The 23,232-nt window shown below is 43.6% G+C and overlaps 1 protein-coding gene across 8 annotated transcripts; it reads left to right on the forward strand.

The window, feature by feature from the left end:
* The first annotated feature begins 754 nt into the window (after window positions 1-754).
* On the forward strand, window positions 755-20,023 carry g3bp1 (GTPase activating protein (SH3 domain) binding protein 1). 8 transcript variants are annotated; one of them, XR_012772754.1, is made up of 14 exons: window positions 755-879; window positions 4,930-5,046; window positions 5,144-5,225; window positions 5,647-5,820; window positions 5,912-6,002; window positions 9,262-9,352; window positions 11,780-12,023; window positions 12,109-12,213; window positions 12,393-12,510; window positions 13,319-13,444; window positions 14,730-14,839; window positions 18,309-18,969; window positions 19,035-19,060; window positions 19,113-20,023. XR_012772754.1 is itself a non-coding variant. In XM_075482020.1 (12 exons), the coding sequence occupies exons 2-12, from the start codon at window positions 4,952-4,954 to the stop codon at window positions 18,546-18,548; spliced, it is 1,476 nt and encodes a 491-aa protein (XP_075338135.1). In that variant the 5' UTR covers window positions 755-879; window positions 4,930-4,951; the 3' UTR covers window positions 18,549-20,023. The 8 variants fall into 8 exon arrangements, 1 of the variants encoding a protein (XP_075338135.1); XR_012772753.1 differs by having other exon boundaries at window positions 18,309-18,891; window positions 18,931-18,969; window positions 19,035-20,023; XR_012772749.1 differs by having other exon boundaries at window positions 18,309-19,086; window positions 19,152-20,023.
* Window positions 20,024-23,232: the final 3,209 nt, after the last annotated feature.

Here is a 23,232-nt window from a genome sequence, read left to right on the forward strand (position 1 = left end):
GTATTTTTGGTTTTATAAAGAGTGATGCTCCCACTGAAAAAAGAATATTTTTTAATTAATCTCATTTTAATTCTTGCTAAGTATTACATCCACAAATGTAAATTTGCCAAAGTGAAACCCAATTTTTGTGCTTTTATGATAGAACTCCAGATGTATTTCAATTTTCAAATTTCCTCCTCTAATAACAAGAAAGCTATCAAAACTATAAATCTAGTCACTTTGAAATCTTTAACTCAATGTAACCCTCATTGTTCATGTCCCCTGGTATATTCTCTCTCTCTCTCTCTCTCTCTCTCTTCATTTATTATTTAAACTACTTATGTATGTATTTATTTTGGTATGCTTATTTGTTCTTCATTTATTATTAATTATACTTGTCATGTTTTTGCACTGTTTTTGTATCTTGTAAAGCAAAATAAAGTTGTATTAAAAAAAAAAAAAAAAAAAAAAAAAGACCTAATCAACTAACTGCACACTTTTGTCGCCTCCAAGCGTGGAAACGGCTCCAGTGCACTGCGTGCTGTACAAAAACACCGGCAGACGCCGGCTCTTAAAACCACCGCACCTTCAACCATTGCTGCGATGCGATTGGTCCACTTGAGAAACCAACTGGCAATATGACGCGTAACGATTGGCTGTACGTGTGGAATCCCTGTTAACGTATCAGCCCATTGGTCACTTACTTACAAAGGCTGAATCCTATTGGTTAGAAAAGGTTTAACAGGCGGGACCTTCATGTTTGGTTGCAGGGGGTGAAACCGGTACCCGGGCAGTCCAGCACGTTGTGAAGCCGCTAGTGGTCTGGCTGCCGCTAAAAAGCAACAAAAACTCACTTGTTACGAAACAACGTCGTTTAAAAAAAACTAATTGACCCCATTGGTAAGTTCTTATTTTCTCTAAAGTGTTTATTATACGACAGAAATGTTAAAATTTGATACGTTAAGCTTGGTTGGTTTGCTGGGGTCGCTCCTCTGGGGGTCCGTCTACATCCTGGAAACGGAATGGTCGTCGTTAGCTTCCTTTTGACATTGTTGCTCCTTTTATCACGTTTTTAAGAGCTCAAATTAAACAACCGAGCTCTGAATTTACAATAAAACGATGTAGTAGAGCATCCGAAGTTGATTTGTGGGATTTTTAACGACCGCATTGAGCGCTTGGTTTCACTTTAAGGCCCCGGGAAATACCCACCGCCCATGTGTAGCCCACTTTTAGCCTCGTTTCGGTCGTGACTCCCTCCCTCCCTGACTTTTAATTCCCATTTTTTCTTATTCCTTTATAATTTTAACAATTTTTATTTATTTATTAATTTTGGTTCGGCTTTCTTCGTGTTTTAGACTAAAATAACCGGCTCGGGAGGATTGTTGGAAGTGTGTCTGAGGACACGTGTTTGGGGGGGCTGGAGCTCCTCTTTGCCCCAGTTTGGGGGGCCGTGGGCCCGTTCAGCTGTCACGGTTTGGCCCCGCAGTGTGGCCAGGCAGCGGGCCATGTGAGCCCAGGTTATATCTGGAGCCTGCCGGCGGACTGGCCCCCCGGGTCCCCGGGAGTGGCGGCGCCGCCATGTGTAGGCCGGTGTCCGCTCTGAGTGGCCCCATCACTCCCGGCGTGGCCTTTTGTTTGTGATGCAGATTGTGGAAACACGGAGTTCCCTTCCTTTTCCTTTTTAACCTTCGTCTTGTGTTGGGGTCGGCACCGACCCGTTTTTAGGTTTTAAATGGGACCCAGATTTAGCCAGAAACACATTAAGAACTCATGTAGAAGTCATCTGTATATGTAATATCCAATGATTATAACACCAAATTATTGCATAAAATATGAAAAGTTGTTCAAAACGTTACCTTGGTTTAGGTAACTTTTTACTAAAATAAAAGCTTACCTTTTCAACATTCATTACCAATTACTATTAATTACTGGAAAACATCCATACAAATATCAAAAACACATAAGGATATTATTATTATTATTATTATTATTAACACAGGATATTACATATACACAGGGTGCTTTGCGCAAGTCTTGAAAGTCTTAATAAGTATGGAATTTTGTAGCACTGTTTTCCAGACCTTGAAAAGTTGAATTTTGTGTGAAAGTCTTAATAAAGTATGGAAAATAAATGTATGGTAGAATTTCACAGTATGCTCAAAGGCATTGTGAAATGAGAAATAGGAAGGTGGGCTATAAGTATCAGTATTAAAAAAAAGTCTGGAATTTTAATTTGGAAAAAGAGCAAGCACCCTGTATACGGATGACTTCTACAAGAGTTCTTAATGTGTATCTGGGTCCGTTCCGGTCTGTTCCTACCCTAACCCATTATTTTTTTTATTGAAATTGAGGGGTATGCTGACAAAAACAAGGCCGAGGGGCCCACACCAAAAATATTAAAACCAATATTTTTATGGATAAGGAAGCCTAACAAGGTAACCAGGAGATGAGAAACAAATGGGATGATAGATCATTGTTTTTAGTGTATTTTCCAACTAAATTAAAACGCGGGTCAAAACCGACCCGTTAACACAAAAGGACTCGCTTAGCCCGGTTGGATCAGTTAATCCGTGTTGGTTGTGTGCAGGGTTGCTAACTCCCTGAAAAATAAAACGGGGACCCCTCATTAGAAGGGCCGGTCGACCCAATTGCCTTCACCTTTCCTGGCCTGGTGAATTTTTTAGCCCCTTTTTTTTGTGAGTGAAACTATTTTTAACTATTTTTTTTTTTTAAACTATTTAACTCTCACCTGAATTGAATTAGATGCATATTTTTTTGAGTGACATGAACACATGGAAAACAAATTATTATTCAGGAATTCACTTTAATGCAAAATAACAAAATTAACTGAATAAAATAAGTATCTTTCTTAAAGGAGAAGTTCTTTTTTTTTTTTAAACCTGGACCTTATTTCTGGCATAAAATACCTTCATCTACTCACCGATAACAGTTTGGTGAAAGCCGGCGTCCTTCGGGAGATATTTAGATCACTGGAGATCAGCGTATATCCATATAACGGGAGAGAACAGGGCAGAGACAGAACAGCCTCTAAATAAGGCATTATCTGTCTTTATTTCACCAATGAATGAATGAATGAACGCGTACTGTTAGCTGTTAGCTCAGAGCTGCCGTGTTGTTGTTATTTTGTAGCAGAGTGGTGCAAAAAGTCTACATTAAGTGGTTTCAGAGCTGGTTTAAAAGCTGTAAAAGCATTCAGAAAACAATACAGCAACGTACTGATATTAGAAAACGTACTTTGTACTTTTGAATACTTACGTATTTTTAAAAGTAAGTTCAACAGTACCTCCTCGACCAATGAGCTGACAGCTCGTGTGTGACTATGCTGTCAGCTCATTGGTCACAGAGCAGGACAGGGCCTGGGAACAAGTTTACATTTTCATATAAAGCCCCGTTATTCATTTCCATTGGCATGATACTGACTATTTTTAGACTCTCACAGTAATACGGGACAAAGTGCTTTTGTTTCTAAATACGGGACGATTCCGTTTTTCAAGGGACGGTTGGCAACCCTAGTTGTGTGTGTTGGAACAGCAGATTTCATGCACAGGTGTGGCTGACCGACCATTTTAATAAAAACCCCGGTTCCCATTGGTTTGGAGAACTTGTGTTTGCACCCTTTTAATTCTCATTAAATAAATTCATCATTTGGGTGCTGCTGGGAGATATTTCCCTTCCAGGCAGACATGTGGCTTTAATTCCTGTCGGAACAGAGTGAAGCAACACAAGCAGAGACCTGTAGCTGTGTTTTAATGGATGTTCTGTCACGTTCCCCCAACAGCAGCAGCAGCGTTTAACACTTATTCTATCACATCTGAGGAAAGCGTGCAGAAACACAACCTGCTGCAACCTGTAATGAACCCGAGCAGGTTAATCAGAGCCCTGATTTTATAATATTTATAATGTTAAAATCAGACATCTTGTTTCATTACAACCTGAGCCATCAGTTTATTTACTGCAGAGATTTCACATGAATCCCTCAGATGTTTCTCACAGCAGGATGAACATTTCTGCCTTCTGAAAATCAGATTGAGGAGCATTAAAGGTGCCAAACTTTGACTGCACACCTGGAGGGGCTCAGAGTTGGATACCCTAGAACATTTGGAGGCTCCTGTGCACGTCTGAAAATGTCCTCAAACAAATAATTAACTCCCCTGTGAGTTTATTGTTGATTGCTAACTTATCCAGAACCCCGTTTTGGATCCTAACTGCACCTCTGAGAGCAACCGGTGCATCTTTAGGTGTGAATAAGGCAGCAGAAGTGGAACAGATCCTGTTGGAAGTGATGGAGCTCGAGTCTTTCTAATGTCCCGGTTTGTTTCTCCTGGCCGGAACGAGCCGCTTCCACGTCTGTGCACCCAGATGGGCAATAAGCGCCCGTCAGGTTCAGCTCGTTTTGCACCACAGACCCAAAGAAACATATTTAAAAATGAGCAGATAATAACGCGGTGAGTCAGGACATGTTTACTGCGCCCCAGATGGCTCAGAGGATGGAACGAGTCCTCGTGACTCATCACAACACGATCCATTCTGAGCTTTTTCTCATGAAACTTTAACCGATGCTCGAGTGAAATGTGGAACAACTGTGACCGACTCCTGGTTTTAAAGTTAATTAATTACATTCGTGCATCTGTTGTTCTGTCGTGTGGGATCGAGTTGCGCTGCTTATCCGCTGTCGGTCGCGTTTGTAACTAAAGTTTCAGCCTGAAACATCCAAAATGAGCCTGTTTTCTCTCCTCGTGATGTCTCCACCCCCTGAAAAGTGACCTGTTGATTAAACCAAACGGCTTTGGAGCTCATTCTGGTTATTATGAAATACTTCTCTAACAAACCGAGCAGGAGACGGATTCTAACGGGCAGATATGAGACTTTATTGGACCACTTTGTTCTGCTTACAGTTTAACTTGAGCTCACTCTCTCCCGTTTCTGCAGAGACTTCCAGTTGACCAAAGAAATGGTGATGGAGAAGCCAAGTGCCCAGCTGGTCGGGCGAGAGTTTGTCCGACAGTATTACACGCTGCTGAACCAGGCCCCCGACTACCTGCACAGGTGAGGCCTTCGTCTCTGGAGCTAAGTTCTACTGAAGAATAAGACCTGTGATCATCAGAACTGTGCGTTTAAAGCGCGTCTGTGTGTGTTTGCTCAGGTTTTATGGGAAGAACTCCTCGTACGTGCACGGAGGGCTGGACGGCAACGGCAAACCGGTGGAGGCCGTTTATGGACAGTCTGTAAGTGGGCCTGATAAGAGCTTTTAAAGTGTTTTTAAAGGGTTTTCAGCGAGCTTCAGGCTCCAGTGGAAGTAAAGCAACGGATAAAAGTTTCTTTAATGGATTTTAAAGGGAAATCAGAGTTTAATCTTTTTAGAAAGATTTTAAATCTGAATTTCTTGGGCCATTAATGAGTTGCTTTATCCTTATTTATAAATGTATCCTGATTCTAATTCAGTCTTTGTGGCTGATGCAGAATATAAAAGAGCAGGAATGTAACTGCAGCCAGTTTTAACAGCAACATGTTTTCCTCTTTTATGGCTGGATGAATGGTGGATTCTTTAGATAACTATTAATCATGTGGATCGTTCCGTTCTTTTCTTGCTCCTCCGTCGGGCGTAAACTGTTGGAGGTCTTTTGTTGAACCTCTTCTCTTCTGCAGGAGATCCATAAGCGGGTGATGGCTCTGAGCTTCAGGGACTGTCACACTAAGATCCGGCACGTGGACGCCCACGCCACCCTGAATGAGGGGGTGGTGGTGCAGGTGATGGGGGAGCTCTCCAACAACATGCAGCCCATGAGGAAGTTCATGCAGACCTTCGTGCTGGCGCCTGAGGTCGGTGAAACGGATCATCTTCATGCTCGTTTTGCTTTAAAAGATGTGTTTAGAACTAACTGGTTTGTGGTTTTTGTTGCTTTCCTTTCAGGGCACAGTTGCAAATAAATTCTACGTCCATAACGACGTGTTTCGTTACCAAGACGAGGTGTTCGGCGACTCCGACTCGGAGCCCCCAGAAGGTCTGAACCTTTTTCTAACATTTTTCAGCTCGTAAAAGTCATTTTTCTGGCTTCTTCTGGTCGTATTTCATTGATCTGTTATCTAGTTACAGAGAAATTAAGTGTGAGATCAATGCCGGCTGGACAAAATGTGTTGAATCCGAAGCACAGCAAGAATAATTTTATCAGAAAACAACACACTGCGAGTACGAGCTCCACTTTCTGGCTTCATAGTCGATTCAGACGTGAATCGTACTAGAATAGAAAAATACTTTATTCATCCCCCAATGGGGGAAATTCAATTTAGTCAAGTAGCTCAACATTTTTTTTAAATATTTACAATGGTTATTAACCATAATAATACCAATTCTAGTAAAAAAAAAATACTACTACTAACTAATAATAATAATAGACTAAATAAACAAATAAATAAAATAGTTGTTTATGTATTTGATGTTTTTGTCAGGTTTCACACCTCAGAGCTAAGATGGAAGGTTAAAAATAAAGGGAGAAACATAAAGTTTACCCCAAAAGGAAACTATAAATGCAGAATAAGTCGGATATCTTATCCGGGAAGCTGCAACAAACATGTCTGGAAGTACAGGAGATGCGTCTGTTCAGTGGTTTGGGTGAAGCGATGATTAATTATGGCGAGCTACACGGGCTGCGTGTAGAAAAGGAACGCTTTCTGTTTGAGTTTCCTTAAAGGGACAGTTCGCCTCCTTAAAGGGACAGTTCGCCTCCTTAAAGGGACAGTTCGCCTCTTCTGACATGAAGCTGTGTAACATCCCATATCAGCAGCATCATTTCTGAACATCTTCTTACCCCCTGCTGCGTCCTGTGAGGAGAGTTCCAGCCTCGTTTTGGTGTTGATGAAGGTAGTCCGGCTAGTTGGCTGGGGTTTAAAAAATAAAGCGTTTTGCTTCTCAGAACAATATGCGTTCAACAGAGTAATACATTTGCATCACAAAATGGTTCTCCAGGAAAAAGTCAGACCTCACAATCTCTTGGCCCTATTTTCTCTCCCTTCGTATCACTGCCTGCTGCCGACAGCCGCGCCTGTTACTGTGTTTGCTGCTCGGAAGCAGGAGACTGCTCGCTCTGTGCTTTGCTCTGCACAGCAGGCAGTGATATGAATTTAATTTATTATTTAATAAATAATTTATTATTTGATACATTTTTATAATTTAATAAATATTAATATATTTAATCATGATGAAATAATAATTATTTTAATAATATTATTCTTGTAATATTTTATACAATTATATAAAAATATAATATCTCTACAAAATATATTTTATACATGGCACTAGCTGGAGAGAAAATAGGGCCAAGCGATTGCGAGGTCAAAATCAATCAATCAATTTGAGAAGAACTCAGCAGTCACTGTTAAAAAGCCTTCTGGCTTCCAATATGCGTTCAAAAGAGTAATACGATAATATAGTAATACGCAGTGATACGAAGGGAGAGAAAATAGGGCCAAGAGATTGTGAGGTCTGACTTTTTCCTGGAGAACCATTTTGTGATGCAAATGTATTACTCTGTTGAACGCATATTGTTCTGAGAAGCAAAACGCTTTATTTTTTAAACCCCAGCCAACTAGCCGGACTACCTTCATCAGCACCAAAACGAGGCTGGAACTCTGCTCACAGGACGCAGCAGGGGGTAAGAAGATGTTCAGAAATGATGTTGCTGATATGGGATGTTACACAGCTTCATGTCAGAAGAGGCGAACTGTCCCTTTAAGGTTTATCATCTCTTTGCTGCTCTTCAGATTTCTGACGTGGTTTTAAAGCTGCTTTCCTTTGATTATGGTGGAAGCTGAACATGTCTGGTGCGTAAATGAGTTTTGGTGCTTTTCTGTAACGTCTGGAGATGATAATCGGATGAGGGCGACCCGGTAGAGTGCGCAGAATCTGCTCTGCTGCGGCGGCGGTTAATTTTATCTTCTGATGAGCTGCTCAGAGGACGTCTGTTCACTGGCTGAAGCTTCGTGTTCTCACCCACATTCATTCGGTTACTGTAACACTGAGAAAGAGGTGAGAACCGCACCGACTGCTCCCTTCAACACTTTGCACCGTCGCCGTGTGAATATGAAATTCCATGGTGACACGATGTGTGAAAACTGTAGAAGGACTCGAACATTCCTGAGAAGCTGAGAGGAACATGAAGGGAAACGGGACTAATGGCCGTCGTTAACAAACTGAAGCCGTTAATGTTTCTGGGTCTGAGCGAGCGAGATGATGCTGAACACCAACGGAAGTCATCACAGCTGATCCGAACGGCTCGCTTCATGTGCGTTTCACCATCTGAAAGTGCTCGTTTAGTATTGTAAGTAAGCTTTATTTGTACAGCGCCTTTCACAGAGCAGGGTCACAAACACCGAACATCAGAAAAAAGAGGCAGAGTTTAGGCGGGACCGTGTATTTAGTCACAGATGTTGCTCCCCCATAAAAGAATGTACAGAAACCGAAAAAGAAAACAAAAGTTCCACCTGACTAGTCTTTATAAATGTCTTAAAAACAATAATTTTGTGGAATTATACACGAGCCAAATTAACCCTTGTTACACAAGTACACTGAAAAAAATGCCTCTCCAAAAATAAGTTAAAAAAAACAACAAATAAAAGATGTTTTTGCTTGAAATAAACAAAAAAATCTGCCAATGGAACTAGTGAAAATCAGCTTGTCCAGATTTCTTGAAATAAAATGTGATATTTAGGACTTTTGAGATAAAAGTGATCTTGAAATTAGCTTAAAAACCTCTTCAAATGAAAAAAAAAAAGCTTGTTTCATACGATATGTGACTCAAAACAATTTGTTTTCAAGACTTTTTCATTTATTTAGATATTCTAGATGTATTGTATTAAAACAAGTCCCTATATCTGGCTGAAATGGTGCTTGTTAGGCAGTTGTGTCTTATATTAAGTGTAATGAGATACTCAATGAGACAAATATACTTGGTAAGATTTAGATTTTTTCCAGTGTATAAGTTTAAAAGGCAACTTGGTGACAATCATAGCAGCCCCAAGACAATTAAGCAAAAACCTGAACCAATAAATAGGTCTTAAGTTGCCTTTTGAAGGCGTGGACAGATGGTTCCAAAGCCTGGGAGCAACAGCCTGGAAGGTAATAAATAAAGACAAAAATAAGTAAAAACAATAAAAGAACAGTGAAAGCAATAAAATATAACAAAATCAATTAAGATAAAATAAAAGTGTCATCATACTACTGGGTATTAAAAGCCATCCTAAATATTCCCCGCTTTTGTTTTTCAGAGTCTGAGGATGAGGTGGAGGAACTGGAGAGGGTCCCCTCCCCCGATGTGGCTCCAGAGGAGTCGGCTCCCTTCTACGACCCGGCGATCTGGTACGTCAACAGAACCGCGTCTTCCACCTGTTGCAAACGGTCACATGACTCTGTAGAAGCCCAACTTCGTACATTTGATGCACTGCAACACGTTTGCAAGTCTCAACGTAGCCTGTAACCCACCGGCGGCCATTTTCCAACAACACTGGATGTGTTCGAAACCGCATACTACATATTACATACTACATACTTCCATACTACATACTCATCGATCAGACAGTATGCAGAGCGTTTACCCACAATGCATTTCGCTCCTGCCCGAGCCGAAATCAGCCGGCCTGAAGCTGATTTCTCTTAAGCTCTAAACTCTGTAAACTTTAGCAACACTTGAAACATTTTCAGGCGAGAAAGTAGTCGTTTAGATCCCCAACGTGTTGAAAATCTGACAAAATATCAAGATGTCAAATGTGGCAACTGTTGAGGTCATCAGTGGAAACATCAGCAGCAGCAGCAATGACGAGTGTATGGCTCTATATTTTATGATTTGTCATTCGGGGCTTGGCTCTAGGGACCATTGTTGCCGAGATGATTCACAATAACAATACTCAGAGCCGTTTCTAGCTTTGTGGGGGCCCTCAGCATTCGCCTAGTTCGCCTATAGCAAGAAACGGGCCTAACAATACTGTCATGATGTGGATGTAAAACCTGAAAATGATTTTCTTCGTTGTTTTTTGCAGTTGAATTCAATTTAAAAATTTTCACAACGGGGTGGGTTGGTAGGACACGGACTGGGTTTTATTCACAAAAAACTAAGTTAAACTAAAGGCGCGGCTCAACTGGATAACAAGACTAAACTGTGGATTAAATACATGAATATTATTGAGACAAAACAAAAAGACTTGACATGAAAGACACTTTAAGGTCGTAGCTTCACGTGGTAAAGGAGAGGTGATATCTGGGGAAAAGATCTCACAAAAAGACAGGGCAGCCTGGAAACTAAATGGGGAACTGGGAGTGATTGTGAATGAGTGCAGCTGGGGACAATGAACAAACAGGTGACGTGAGTGACAACTAATAACCTGGCATGGGAAGTGAGGGGGAAAAGAAATGGCAAGACCTGACCAAAACATCAAACTAAAAACATGGGGAAAACCCCATGGGCGTAACAACAATTTTCAGGTGAGAAAGTAGTCGTTTAGATCCCCAACGTGTTGAAAACCTGACAAAATACCGGCTGTTTACCATTTTGTTCCCACGAATTCGGCGCTACTAAAGCTAGCTGCAGTGAGCAACGCACTTCCTGTTATTTTCACAAAATAAAATACCCGTTGCCTTTTATCATAGGGAAAGCCATTACCATACAATTGGTGCTTTTGTTTTGAAAACAGGAAGTGAACCTACCCTCGTTGTAGCTAGCTTGAAACTGCCGTTTTGACAGGAAATGACGATCGGCAACGTCACGTTACGTTGCATCTTGGGTAGTTTGAGTATGAGGAGTAACCTCATGATGCATACCCAACATTTAGGAGAATCTAGTATGCATCTGTTACCGGCACCAGACCTAGGGGAAAGCACTGCGCAGCCAAGATGTACATGAGCTAACTCTGTGGATCAACAAGGAGAGGACGAGAGTTGGTGTTGCTCATCCTCGTTTATTTCTGATACAAATGCAAAATATAAACTCAACACATTCCATAAAAGAAATTGGTTTAACTCGTAATATGCATCAAACAATACATATTCACTTTTCTTTCTGAATTAATCAAACTCACATCATACATATACAATCCTACTTAAACTTATCCTACACTAACACCATATAAACATCTGTACAATACGATTACCATCTCTCTCTTTCTCACACACACGTATGGACGACGCTTAACAAAATGCCGATATCGTGCCATAACCGTGAATGTCGTTGTAACCTGGCGTTTCCTCTGATTTCAGCTTCTACACCGCTCACAGATACTTTTAACAATAGTTCCCCACATTTTCTCATGTTACAGATGGCTACTATTGCTTATACTCTCACAAGCAACACTCAGTGAAACCAAGCTGATGAAAACAACTCGCCGACACATGTCGGGACAATTAACTCAAAAACGAACTTACAACGCATTCGACTGGTCTCAAAATCATCTCGAAATATTGCAGAGTAATTGATGAAGCATTCACAGTAGTTATGGATCTATGCTGAAAACCAAAATATGAATTTTTACTGTAAATCAACAAGGAGAGGACGAGAGTAAGCGTTGCTCATGCTCGTTTATTTCTGAGCGGAGCCAGATGGCTGTTCTCCCTGGTGATATCTACAGCAGCACAGTTTACATTAAAAACTAAATATAGCATTTTCCAACCTATTACACATCCGGGAACTTCTGGCTTACTCAAACTCGCATACTAACTCAGAAAGTTAGTATGAGTAGTAGGAGAAGTATGCTGTTTGGAACAGCCTCTGACTCGCCCTCTTCCTCGGTTGTGCAGTTCAGAGCCGGCAGCTCCCGGTGAGGAGGAGGAAGTGGCTGCGGCGAGTCCGGAGCCAGAACCGGAGGTGGAGAAGGAGGCGGAGGCCGCTGAGGTGGAGCTGAAGGCGGAGACGCTGCTGGAGACGCAGACCGAAACGCACACGGCCGACGAGCCCACGGAGAAGAGCCCCGCCACCCCTGTCCCCCCCACAGAACCCGCCTCTGCACCTGAACCTGCCCCCAGCGCTCCAGAAGACAACAGGGTGGGTCTGAGGGGCTTAATCAGAGACCACCGGCGGTGCTGGTGTCTCAGCGAGGCGTAACTTTCTGCTCTGATTTCTTCTGCAGCCGTTCTCCTGGGCGTCCGTCACCAGTAAGAACCTCCCTCCCAGCGGGGCCGTCCCCGTCTCAGGACTCTCCCCACATGTCGTCAAAATCACTCCCACAGCACCAGTAGGTCCATGTTCCTCTCTTTGTTGTATTAATCTGAGGATTATCTCACACCAGGTCACAGATGTGTCAAATAAGCAAAGAAACTGTAAAGATGGAAGTGTTGATCGGAGCAGAGAATCTCCTGTTGGCTCCGACTTTACTCTGAATTCATCATTTATCTATTTTCTTCACTCTTGCAGCCGAGAGCGGAAGTCAAGTCAGAGTCCCAAACAGCAACACAGAGACCACAGAGAGACCAGAGGCCGCGGGAACAGAGGCCTGGAGGGCCGCCGCCGGCCCACAGAGGCCCCAGACCAGGTAAGGGCCTCCAGGCTCAGGTGGAACAAACACCTGGAACTGACCAGCAACCTTCAGGCCTTTAGATGATGCGCGTTATCTTAGAAGAGTCGGGGTGTGCCAGAACCAGAGCTCAGTTCTGCTTCTGTGTTTGATACCATGTTTACTTAAAGGGACAGTTCACCTCTTTTACCATGAAGCTGTGTAACATCCCATATCAGCAGCATCATTTCTGAACATCTTCTTACCCCCTGCTGCGTCCTGTGAGCAGAGTTCCAGCCTCGTTTTGGTGTTGATGAAGGTAGTCCGGCTAGTTGGCTGGGGTTTAAAAAATAAAACGTTTTGCTTCTCAAAACAATATGCGTTCAACAGAGTAATACATTTGCATCACAAAATCGTTCTCCAGGATAAAGTCAGACCTCACAATCTCATGGCCCTATTTTGTCTCCCTTCGTATCACTGCCTGCTGCCGCCTGCCGACAGCCGCACCTGTTACGCTGTTTGCTGCTCGGAAGCAGGGGACTGCTGGGACTGCACAGCAGGCAGTGATACGGATTTAATTTATTATTTAATACATTTTTATCATTTAATAAATAATAGATAATATTAAATAATTTTTTGATAATAATGAAATGATTATTATTAAAATAATCTATTCTATATAAAATTATATAAAAATACAATATTTTTATAAAATATATTTTATACATGTCGCTAGCCGGAGAGAAAATAGCACCAATGAAACCTGTAGCTGAGCCACATGATTCAGACTTTTTCAGAGTTTCCTCAGAACGGCTCATGAGTTTTCTGTTTGTTCTGTTTGTTTCAGCTCGAGAAGGTGAGCAGGGCGAGACGGAGAGTCGCAGGGTGGTCCGGTATCCTGACGCCCACCAGCTCTTCGTGGGCAACGTTCCCCACGACGTGGATAAGAACGAACTCAAGGAGTTCTTTGAACGTGAGTCGGATGTGATGAAGTTGGTGTAAAACTCATGATCTGTTGTGTGAGGCGTTCATAAAAGGGAGAAGGGTTCCGTTTAAACGTTGGAACAAAGTAAATGTATTTTATTCATACAGCCCTTTACAGACGATCATTACGATGTACCAAAGTGCTTTACAGCAGGTAATAAATAAAGAGAAGAAGAAGTAACAACAATAAAAGAACAGTTACACTGACCTTGAACTTATTTCTCAAGGTCATGACCACTTAAAAACATTTTAAGTTTGGCCAGGAGACGCAGCTGGAAAAAAAACTAGTCCTGACCACATTGTTCATTTGTTTGTTCAGATTAAAGGTCAAAGGTCACTCCCAGATTTCTTTTTACATAGATATCTTTATTAGGTTGTGAATATACAGTCCAAGATCAATCTGAAAGGATACATTTCACCTATTTTTCCCCTTTTTTTTAAAAAACTCCCACAACCACCTCCCCAACCTAGAGTCACATTTACTCGACTTAGTCACATAACAATGGGTAATAATGCTAATAAGCAAACAACTCTAACCCTAACCCCAAAGGAAAAATAAATAATAATAATAATAATAAAAGGGGAACATTCAGAGGAGTCCAAACAGCACAAATACGTTCTGACCACCACTACATTGAATCATAAACACACCGGCTTCTTACAGAACTCTGACAGGATATACACCCCCAGATTTCTGACGGTTGAACAAATTAAACATGAATGAAGGATTAAAATGAGCCTTTTTGTTCCAGCAGGGTGGCCGCGGGTCCTTAAAAAGTCGTAAATCAATTTTCCTGAAAATAAGACCTTTAAAAAGTATTAAATTGACTTAAATTCAGATTGCATGGGTCTTAAATATTTGTGTATTTTTCTTTTTGCTCTAAAGGAACAGTATTTTTTTTATTTTTTTTTAATATATTTACTTGATTTTAGAAGCATTTGTTAACTAAATGTTCTGAAAATAATGTAATAAATTTAATTTAGGACAGTGATGACATTTTTGATGTTTTCGCATGACACACATTTAGTCGATGTTCTTAAACTCAACCGTCATTTTACCGTTTTACTGTCAGCGTGTTTACTTGGTGTTTCCATCGTACGTTTGCTCTTAAATTTCATTTAGAAGTGGTATTAAAAGGTCTTAAAGTCTTAAATTTAACTTGTTTATACCTGTATACACCATGCTCCCAGATTTCTGGCGGTTGAACTGAGATAAACATGAATGGATGGATGGATGAATGAATGAAGGGTTAAAATGAGCCTTTCTGTTCCAGAGTACGGCACAGTCCTGGAGCTGAGGATCAACAGTGGAGGGAAGCTGCCCAACTTTGGCTTCGTGGTGTTTGACGACTCTGAACCTGTGCAGAAGATCCTCAGCAACAGGGTGAGGAAGGCCACTTGTCAACACTGAAATATGGGCAAAAGACTGCAGGAAACACACTGAAATATGGGGAAAAGACTGCAGGAAACACACTGAAATATGGGGAAAAGACTGCAGGAAACACACTGAAATATGGGCAAAAGACTGCAGGAAACACACTGAAATATGGGCAAAAGACTGCAGGAAACACACTGAAATATGGGGAAAAGACTGCAGGAAACACACTGAAATATGGGCAAAAGACTGCAGGAAACACACTGAAATATGGGGAAAAGACTGCAGGAAACACACTGAAATATGGGCAAAAGACTGCAGGAAACACTGAAATATGGGCAAAAGACTGCAGGAAACACACTGAAATATGGGCAAAAGACTGCAGGAAACACACTGAAATATGGGCAAAAGACTGCAGGAAACACTGAAATATGGGCAAAAGACTGCAGGAAACACACTGAAATATGGGCAAAAGACTGCAGGAAACACACTGAAATATGGGGAAAAGACTGCAGGAAACACTGAAATATGGGCAAAAGACTGCAGGAGACACACTGAAATATGGGCAAAAGACTGCAGGAAACACACTGAAATATGGGCAAAAGACTGCAGGAAACACACTGAAATATGGGCAAAAGACTGCAGGAAACACACTGAAATATGGGGAAAAGACTGCAGGAAACACACTGAAATATGGGCAAAAGACTGCAGGAAACACACTGAAATATGGGGAAAAGACTGCAGGAGACACTGAAATATGGGGAAAAGACTGCAGGAGACACTGAAATATGGGCAAAAGACTGCAGGAAACACACTGAAATATGGGGAAAAGACTGCAGGAGACACACTGAAATATGGGGAAAAGACTGCAGGAGACACACTGAAATATGGGCAAAAGACTGCAGGAGACACACTGAAATATGGGCAAAAGACTGCAGGAGACACACTGAAATATGGGGAAAAGACTGCAGGAAACACACTGAAATATGGGGAAAAGACTGCAGGAAACACACTGAAATATGGGGAAAAGACTGCAGGAAACACACTGAAATATGGGCAAAAGACTGCAGGAGACACACTGAAATATGGGGAAAAGACTGCAGGAAACACACTGAAATATGGGCAAAAGACTGCAGGAAACACACTGAAATATGGGGAAAAGACTGCAGGAGACACACTGAAATATGGGCAAAAGACTGCAGGAGACACACTGAAATATGGGCAAAAGACTGCAGGAGACACACTGAAATATGGGGAAAAGACTGCAGGAAATACACTGAAATATGGGGAAAAGACTGCAGGAAACACACTGAAATATGGGGAAAAGACTGCAGGAGACACACTGAAATATGGGGAAAAGACTGCAGGAAACACTGAAATATGGGCAAAAGACTGCAGGAGACACACTGAAATATGGGCAAAAGACTGCAGGAAACACACTGAAATATGGGCAAAAGACTGCAGGAAACACACTGAAATATGGGCAAAAGACTGCAGGAAACACACTGAAATATGGGGAAAAGACTGCAGGAAACACACTGAAATATGGGCAAAAGACTGCAGGAAACACACTGAAATATGGGGAAAAGACTGCAGGAGACACTGAAATATGGGGAAAAGACTGCAGGAGACACTGAAATATGGGCAAAAGACTGCAGGAAACACACTGAAATATGGGGAAAAGACTGCAGGAGACACACTGAAATATGGGGAAAAGACTGCAGGAGACACACTGAAATATGGGCAAAAGACTGCAGGAGACACACTGAAATATGGGCAAAAGACTGCAGGAGACACACTGAAATATGGGGAAAAGACTGCAGGAAACACACTGAAATATGGGGAAAAGACTGCAGGAAACACACTGAAATATGGGGAAAAGACTGCAGGAAACACACTGAAATATGGGCAAAAGACTGCAGGAGACACACTGAAATATGGGGAAAAGACTGCAGGAAACACACTGAAATATGGGCAAAAGACTGCAGGAAACACACTGAAATATGGGGAAAAGACTGCAGGAGACACACTGAAATATGGGCAAAAGACTGCAGGAGACACACTGAAATATGGGCAAAAGACTGCAGGAGACACACTGAAATATGGGGAAAAGACTGCAGGAAATACACTGAAATATGGGGAAAAGACTGCAGGAAACACACTGAAATATGGGGAAAAGACTGCAGGAGACACACTGAAATATGGGGAAAAGACTGCAGGAGACACACTGAAATATGGGGAAAAGACTGCAGGAAACACTGAAATATGGGGAAAAGACTGCAGGAAACACACTGAAATATGGGCAAAAGACTGCAGGAAACACTGAAATATGGGGAAAAGACTGCAGGAAACACACTGAAATATGGGGAAAAGACTGCAGGAAACACACTGAAATATGGGCAAAAGACTGCAGGAAACACACTGAAATATGGGCAAAAGACTGCAGGAAACACACTGAAATATGGGGAAAAGACTGCAGGAAACACACTGAAATATGGGCAAAAGACTGCAGGAAACACACTGAAATATGGGCAAAAGACTGCAGGAAACACTGAAATATGGGGAAAAGACTGCAGGAAACACACTGAAATATGGGCAAAAGACTGCAGGAAACACACTGAAATATGGGCAAAAGACTGCAGGAAATACACTGAAATATGGGCAAAAGACTGCAGGAAACACACTGAAATATGGGCAAAAGACTGCAGGAAACACTGAAATATGGGGAAAAGACTGCAGGAAACACACTGAAATATGGGGAAAAGACTGCAGGAAACACACTGAAATATGGGCAAAAGACTGCAGGAAACACACTGAAATATGGGCAAAAGACTGCAGGAAACACACTGAAATATGGGCAAAAGACTGCAGGAAACACACTGAAATATGGGCAAAAGACTGCAGGAAACACTGAAATATGGGCAAAAGACTGCAGGAAACACTGAAATATGGGGAAAAGACTGCAGGAAACACACTGAAATATGGGGAAAAGACTGCAGGAAACACACTGAAATATGGGGAAAAGACTGCAGGAAACACACTGAAATATGGGCAAAAGACTGCAGGAAACACACTGAAATATGGGCAAAAGACTGCAGGAAACACACTGAAATATGGGGAAAAGACTGCAGGAAACACACTGAAATATGGGGAAAAGACTGCAGGAAACACACTGAAATATGGGCAAAAGACTGCAGGAAACACACTGAAATATGGGCAAAAGACTGCAGGAAACACTGAAATATGGGGAAAAGACTGCAGGAAACACACTGAAATATGGGCAAAAGACTGCAGGAAATACACTGAAATATGGGCAAAAGACTGCAGGAAACACACTGAAATATGGGGAAAAGACTGCAGGAAACACACTGAAATATGGGGAAAAGACTGCAGGAAATATGGGGAAAAGACTCGGGTCCAGGTGTTCTGGGGGGGTTTGCTGTACTCTGACGCTCACTGTGGTTCTGTCTCTGCTCAGCCCATCAAGTTCCGAGGCGACGTCCGGCTGAACGTGGAGGAGAAGAAGACCCGCTCGGCCCGGGAGGGCGACCGGCGGGACGTGAGGCCCCGCGGGCCCGGCGGCCCCAGGGAGCGAGTGGGAGGCGGCGGCGGGCCCAGAGGCCCCCCGACCCGCGGAGGCATGGCACAGAAACCCAGCTTTGGTTCCGGACGGGGCGCCGGGCCCAGCGAGGGGCGCTACTCTGCCCCACGCCAGTGAGCCGCCCCCCCGGACCCCCCACCTGAGCTAGATTACTGTTTGGATTCAGTTTACATGCAAGGTCACCGATTAGCTGATTGGACAAATTTTAAAAAAGCCGTTCCCTTTACGTCCGGGAGACGGAATCTGTAAGGGGGTCCTGGTGGGTCGCTGTCCACGGACCGACTCCTCCTGGTTCTGTCTCTAGGTTCTGTCTCTAGGTTCTGTCTCTAGGTTCTGTCTCTAGGTTCTGCCTCTAGGTTCTGCCTCTAGGTTCTGCCTCTAGGTTCTGCCTCTAGGTTCTGTCTCTAGGTTCTGCCTCTAGGTTCTGTCTCCTGCTTCTGCCTCTAGGTTCTGCCTCTAGGTTCTGCCTCTAGGTTCTGCCTCCTGCTTCTGCCTCTAGGTTCTGCCTCTAGGTTCTGTCTCTAGGTTCTGTCTCTAGGTTCTGCCTCTAGGTTCTGTCTCTAGGTTCTGTCTCTAGGTTCTGTCTCTAGGTTCTGCCTCTAGCTTCTGCCTCCTGCTTCTGTCTCTAGGTTCTGTCTCTAGGTTCTGTCTCTAGGTTCTGTCTCTAGGTTCTGTCTCTAGGTTCTGCCTCTAGGTTCTGCCTCTAGGTTCTGCCTCTAGTTTCTGCCTCTAGGTTCTGTCCCTAGGTTCTGTCCCTAGTTTCTGTCTCTAGGTTCTGCCTCTAGTTTCTGTCTCTAGGTTCTGCCTCTAGGTTCTGTCTCTCTCCTGGTTCTGTCTCCTGGACGTTAAAGCGACTCCAGGAGGTTCTGTTTGGTCGAGTCCCGGCCAGACTCGCCCGTGTCCTGGGGGACGGCTGCTGTCTCACCCCCCCACCATCCCATCGCTGTCTGAGCATCCTGAGCGGCGCCCCGTCGGCGTGCGAGCGCTCTGCTCCCCGGTTCATTTTAGTCTCCCGGTTCATTTTAAGTCTCTTTTCTCTACGACTCGTTTCTCCTGTCACCCCGCGGTTGCCCCCGGAGACGCCCCCGGCTCCTCAGTCGGATCATCCACGTAGATGTTTTATTGCTTTTCACGTGTTCTTATCTGGACTCAAGTCGATATTATTATAACTTTTTATTCATGCTGAACTTGAATGATCAAATCCAAACACACAAGCAGATGAAAAAAGGGTAACTACTACTTGAATCGGGGATGAAAAGCCCAGAGGTTAGTATTTTTTTTTTCGCGTTCTCTCCCTGTTTCTTAAAGGAACGTGTACTTTACTGCTTGAGCAATCCTGTGTATTGCTGCCACCGTTGTATCTGGCGATGGATCTGTCTTATCTTTTTATTCTATCAGGTCAAGCGCTGAACTGTAGTGGTTTTATTTGAGTAATGTTAGCTTGTGAAATGTGGATTTACAGACGCGTCTGAATGGAGCATGTATTAAAACCTGTTAGGCTTCTACTACCGATGCACTTCATTTGTCATCATGTTTAAGATAAGCTCACATGCCGATGAGAGAACTAAATTAAAAGTGATTTACTGTTTTAACTTTCTGTCTGTTTGGATCTTTGAATGGTTAGTTTGTGTGGGGGGGGGGGACACTTTTAAATATAGAAATAAATAGGCAAACCTACGGCTGCTCAGGAAGGCGTCATGAGTCCCTGCACCAAGTTTGGCATCAATACAACAATGCATCGCAGAGATACGGCCTCACTTCCTGTTTGCGTGTCAGCGCAGATTTTGATTGGCTGCTACGGACAAACGGAAGCGAAATGAAAAAATCCACATGATAACTTTTGTGCGGCTTAGTCTGAAGATTCTATGTGTTAAGTCCTGTGGAAATCAGACAATCTGTGTGACTTGAAATGCTTTTTGAAGGTTTTTGATCCAATTCAAAATGGCGGAAAATCCAACATGGCGCAGATGACCTCATGGACTACGTTGACCTCGTCTGCATCCAAGGATTCCAACACTACCTCATTTGTGAAATTTGGACCAACGGGTCCAAAGATGAGAGCAAAAATGCATTTTTGCTACATATAGCGCCCCCTAGAGGCCAAACGTCACCAGACTTCTTGGTTGTCTCAAAGATGTGGTCATGAGGCTGCGTGTACACCAAGAGCGACGGAAATCATTATTTCTCTATGGAGGGTGAGCGAACTGGCTACCAGGGCGGATTCCAGCGATTAAACTCAAGCTAACATGGTAATGAGCTATGACGCGTTTTGGCGAAAACCAATGACAATCCACAGATTGTAGGGGTCCGACAATCCGCGGGGTTCGCGGAAACAGACGTGTAAACTTTAGTTCCTATCCAAACAATAGTCGTTTAATCCTGAGACTGTTACAATTGCCGTGTCGAGTGCTTCAATACAATAGTGTAGTAACCCCACACATACCTTTCTCACTGCAATTAAGTTTTATTTCGGATTTAGTTTCTTTTTCACAGCTGCCTCTGCTATTCCTGCTCTTCTCAGGTGTACCTAATGCAGTTTTACATCATTTGTAACGTGATGTATAACAAATTGTAAATAACAACACGTTTATTCGTGTCCCTGCCCTCTCTTTCCTCATGTTTTTTTCGCGGGGGTGCTGCACAGCTTTAAGAATTGAACTTTCTAAATGTGACGTCACGAGCTACCAAAGCAAATTCTCAAGCGAAGCTTCTCCAGCGACCAGGCAGCGTAGGTCGCTCTTTGTGTACACGCAGCATTAGAAGTTTGACGTCAAAAGAGTAAACGTTTTCAGAGTCATGGCCTAACTTCCTGTTTGGCGGCGTTGCCGCCGAGTTTTATCCCTGCTCTGTTTGGAGCTGTCATAGATTCACAAAAGGCCAAAATACTCGCAGTCGGTGTCACAAAAATAGATTATTTCTGTGAGCCGAATGACGATTTCCAGTCCAGTTGGTAAGATTAATAAAAACCTGATTTCCCTTAATAGTCGACTTCTTCGTGGGATTCCTGCTCATCCAATTATCGTGACTGCAGATGAGAACAATCAGCGGGGCCGGAACAGAGTTACAGTCCCGTTTCTTTCTTTCCTCTGTGGGATCAGCACTGATCTCACAGGGGTTCACTTAGTTTCTCACTCACTGCTGCTACCAGCTGCTGGATCGGGGGTTCACTTAGTTTCTCACTCACTGCTGCTACCAGCTGCTGGATCAGGGGTTCACTTAGTTTCTCACTCACTGCTGCTACCAGCTGCTGGATCAGGGGTTCACTTAGTTTCTCACTCACTACTGCTACCAGCTGCTGGATCAGGGGTTCACTTAGTTTCTCACGCACTGCTGCTACCAGCTGCTGGATCAGGGGTTCACTTAGTTTCTCACTCACTGCTGCTACCAGCTGCTGGATCAGGGGTTCACTTAGTTTCTCACGCACTGCTGCTACCAGCTGCTGGATCAGGGGTTCACTTAGTTACTCCCTCACTGCTGCTACCAGCTGCTGGATCAGGGGTTCATTTAGTTTTTTCCCTCACTGCTGCTACCAGCTGCTGGGTCAGGGGTTCACTTAGTTTCTCCCTCACTGCTGCTACCAGCTGCTGGATCAGGGGTTCACTTAGTTTCTCACACACTGCTGCTACCAGCTGACGGATCAGGGGTTCACTTAGTTTCTCCCTCACTGCTGCTACCAGCTGCTGGATCAGGGGTTCACTTAGTTTCTCACTCACTGCTGCTACCGGCTGCTGGATCAGGGGTTCACTTAGTTTCTCACTCACTGCTGCTACCGGCTGCTGGATCAGGGGTTCACTTAGTTTCTCACACACTGCTGCTACCGGCTGCTGGATCAGGGGTTCACTTAGTTTCTCACACACTGCTGCTACCGGCTGCTGGATCAGGGGTTCACTTAGTTTCTCACTCACTGCTGCTGCTGGATCAGGGGTTCACTTAGTTTCTCACTGCTGCTACCAGCTGCTGGATCAGGGGTTCACTTAGTTTCTCACTCACTGCTGCTACCGGCTGCTGGACCAGGGGTTCACTTAGTTTCTCACACACTGCTGCTACCAGCTGCTGGATCAGGGGTTCACTTAGTTTCTCACTCACTGCTGCTACCGGCTGCTGGATCAGGGGTTCACTTAGTTTCTCATGCACTGCTGCTACCAGCTGCTGGATCAGGGGTTCACTTAGTTTCTCCTCACTGCTGCTACCAACTGCTGGATCAGGGGTTCACTTAGTTTCTCACTCACTGCTGCTACCAGCTGCTGGATCAGGGGTTCACTTAGTTTCTCACTCACTGCTGCTACCGGCTGCTGGATCAGGGGTTCACTTAGTTTCTCACTCACTGCTGCTGCTGGATCATGGGTTCACTTAGTTTCTCACACACTGCTGCTACCGGCTGCTGGATCAGGGGTTCACTTAGTTTCTCACTCACTGCTGCTGCTGGATCAGGGGTTCACTTAGTTTCTCACTCACTGCTGCTGCTGGATCAGGGGTTCACTTAGTTTCTCACACACTGCTGCTACCAGCTGCTGGATCAGGGGTTCACTTAGTTTCTCACACACTGCTGCTACCGGCTGCTGGATCAGGGGTTCACTTAGTTTCTCACACACTGCTGCTACCGGCTGCTGGATCAGGGGTTCACTTAGTTTCTCACTCACTGCTGCTGCTGGATCAGGGGTTCACTTAGTTTCTCACTGCTGCTACCAGCTGCTGGATCAGGGGTTCACTTAGTTTCTCACTGCTGCTACCAGCTGCTGGATCAGGGGTTCACTTAGTTTCTCACACACTGCTGCTACCAGCTGCTGGATCAGGGGTTCAC

Source organism: Odontesthes bonariensis, chromosome 13, assembly GCF_027942865.1.
Source record: "Odontesthes bonariensis isolate fOdoBon6 chromosome 13, fOdoBon6.hap1, whole genome shotgun sequence".
NCBI lineage: Eukaryota > Metazoa > Chordata > Actinopteri > Atheriniformes > Atherinopsidae > Odontesthes > Odontesthes bonariensis.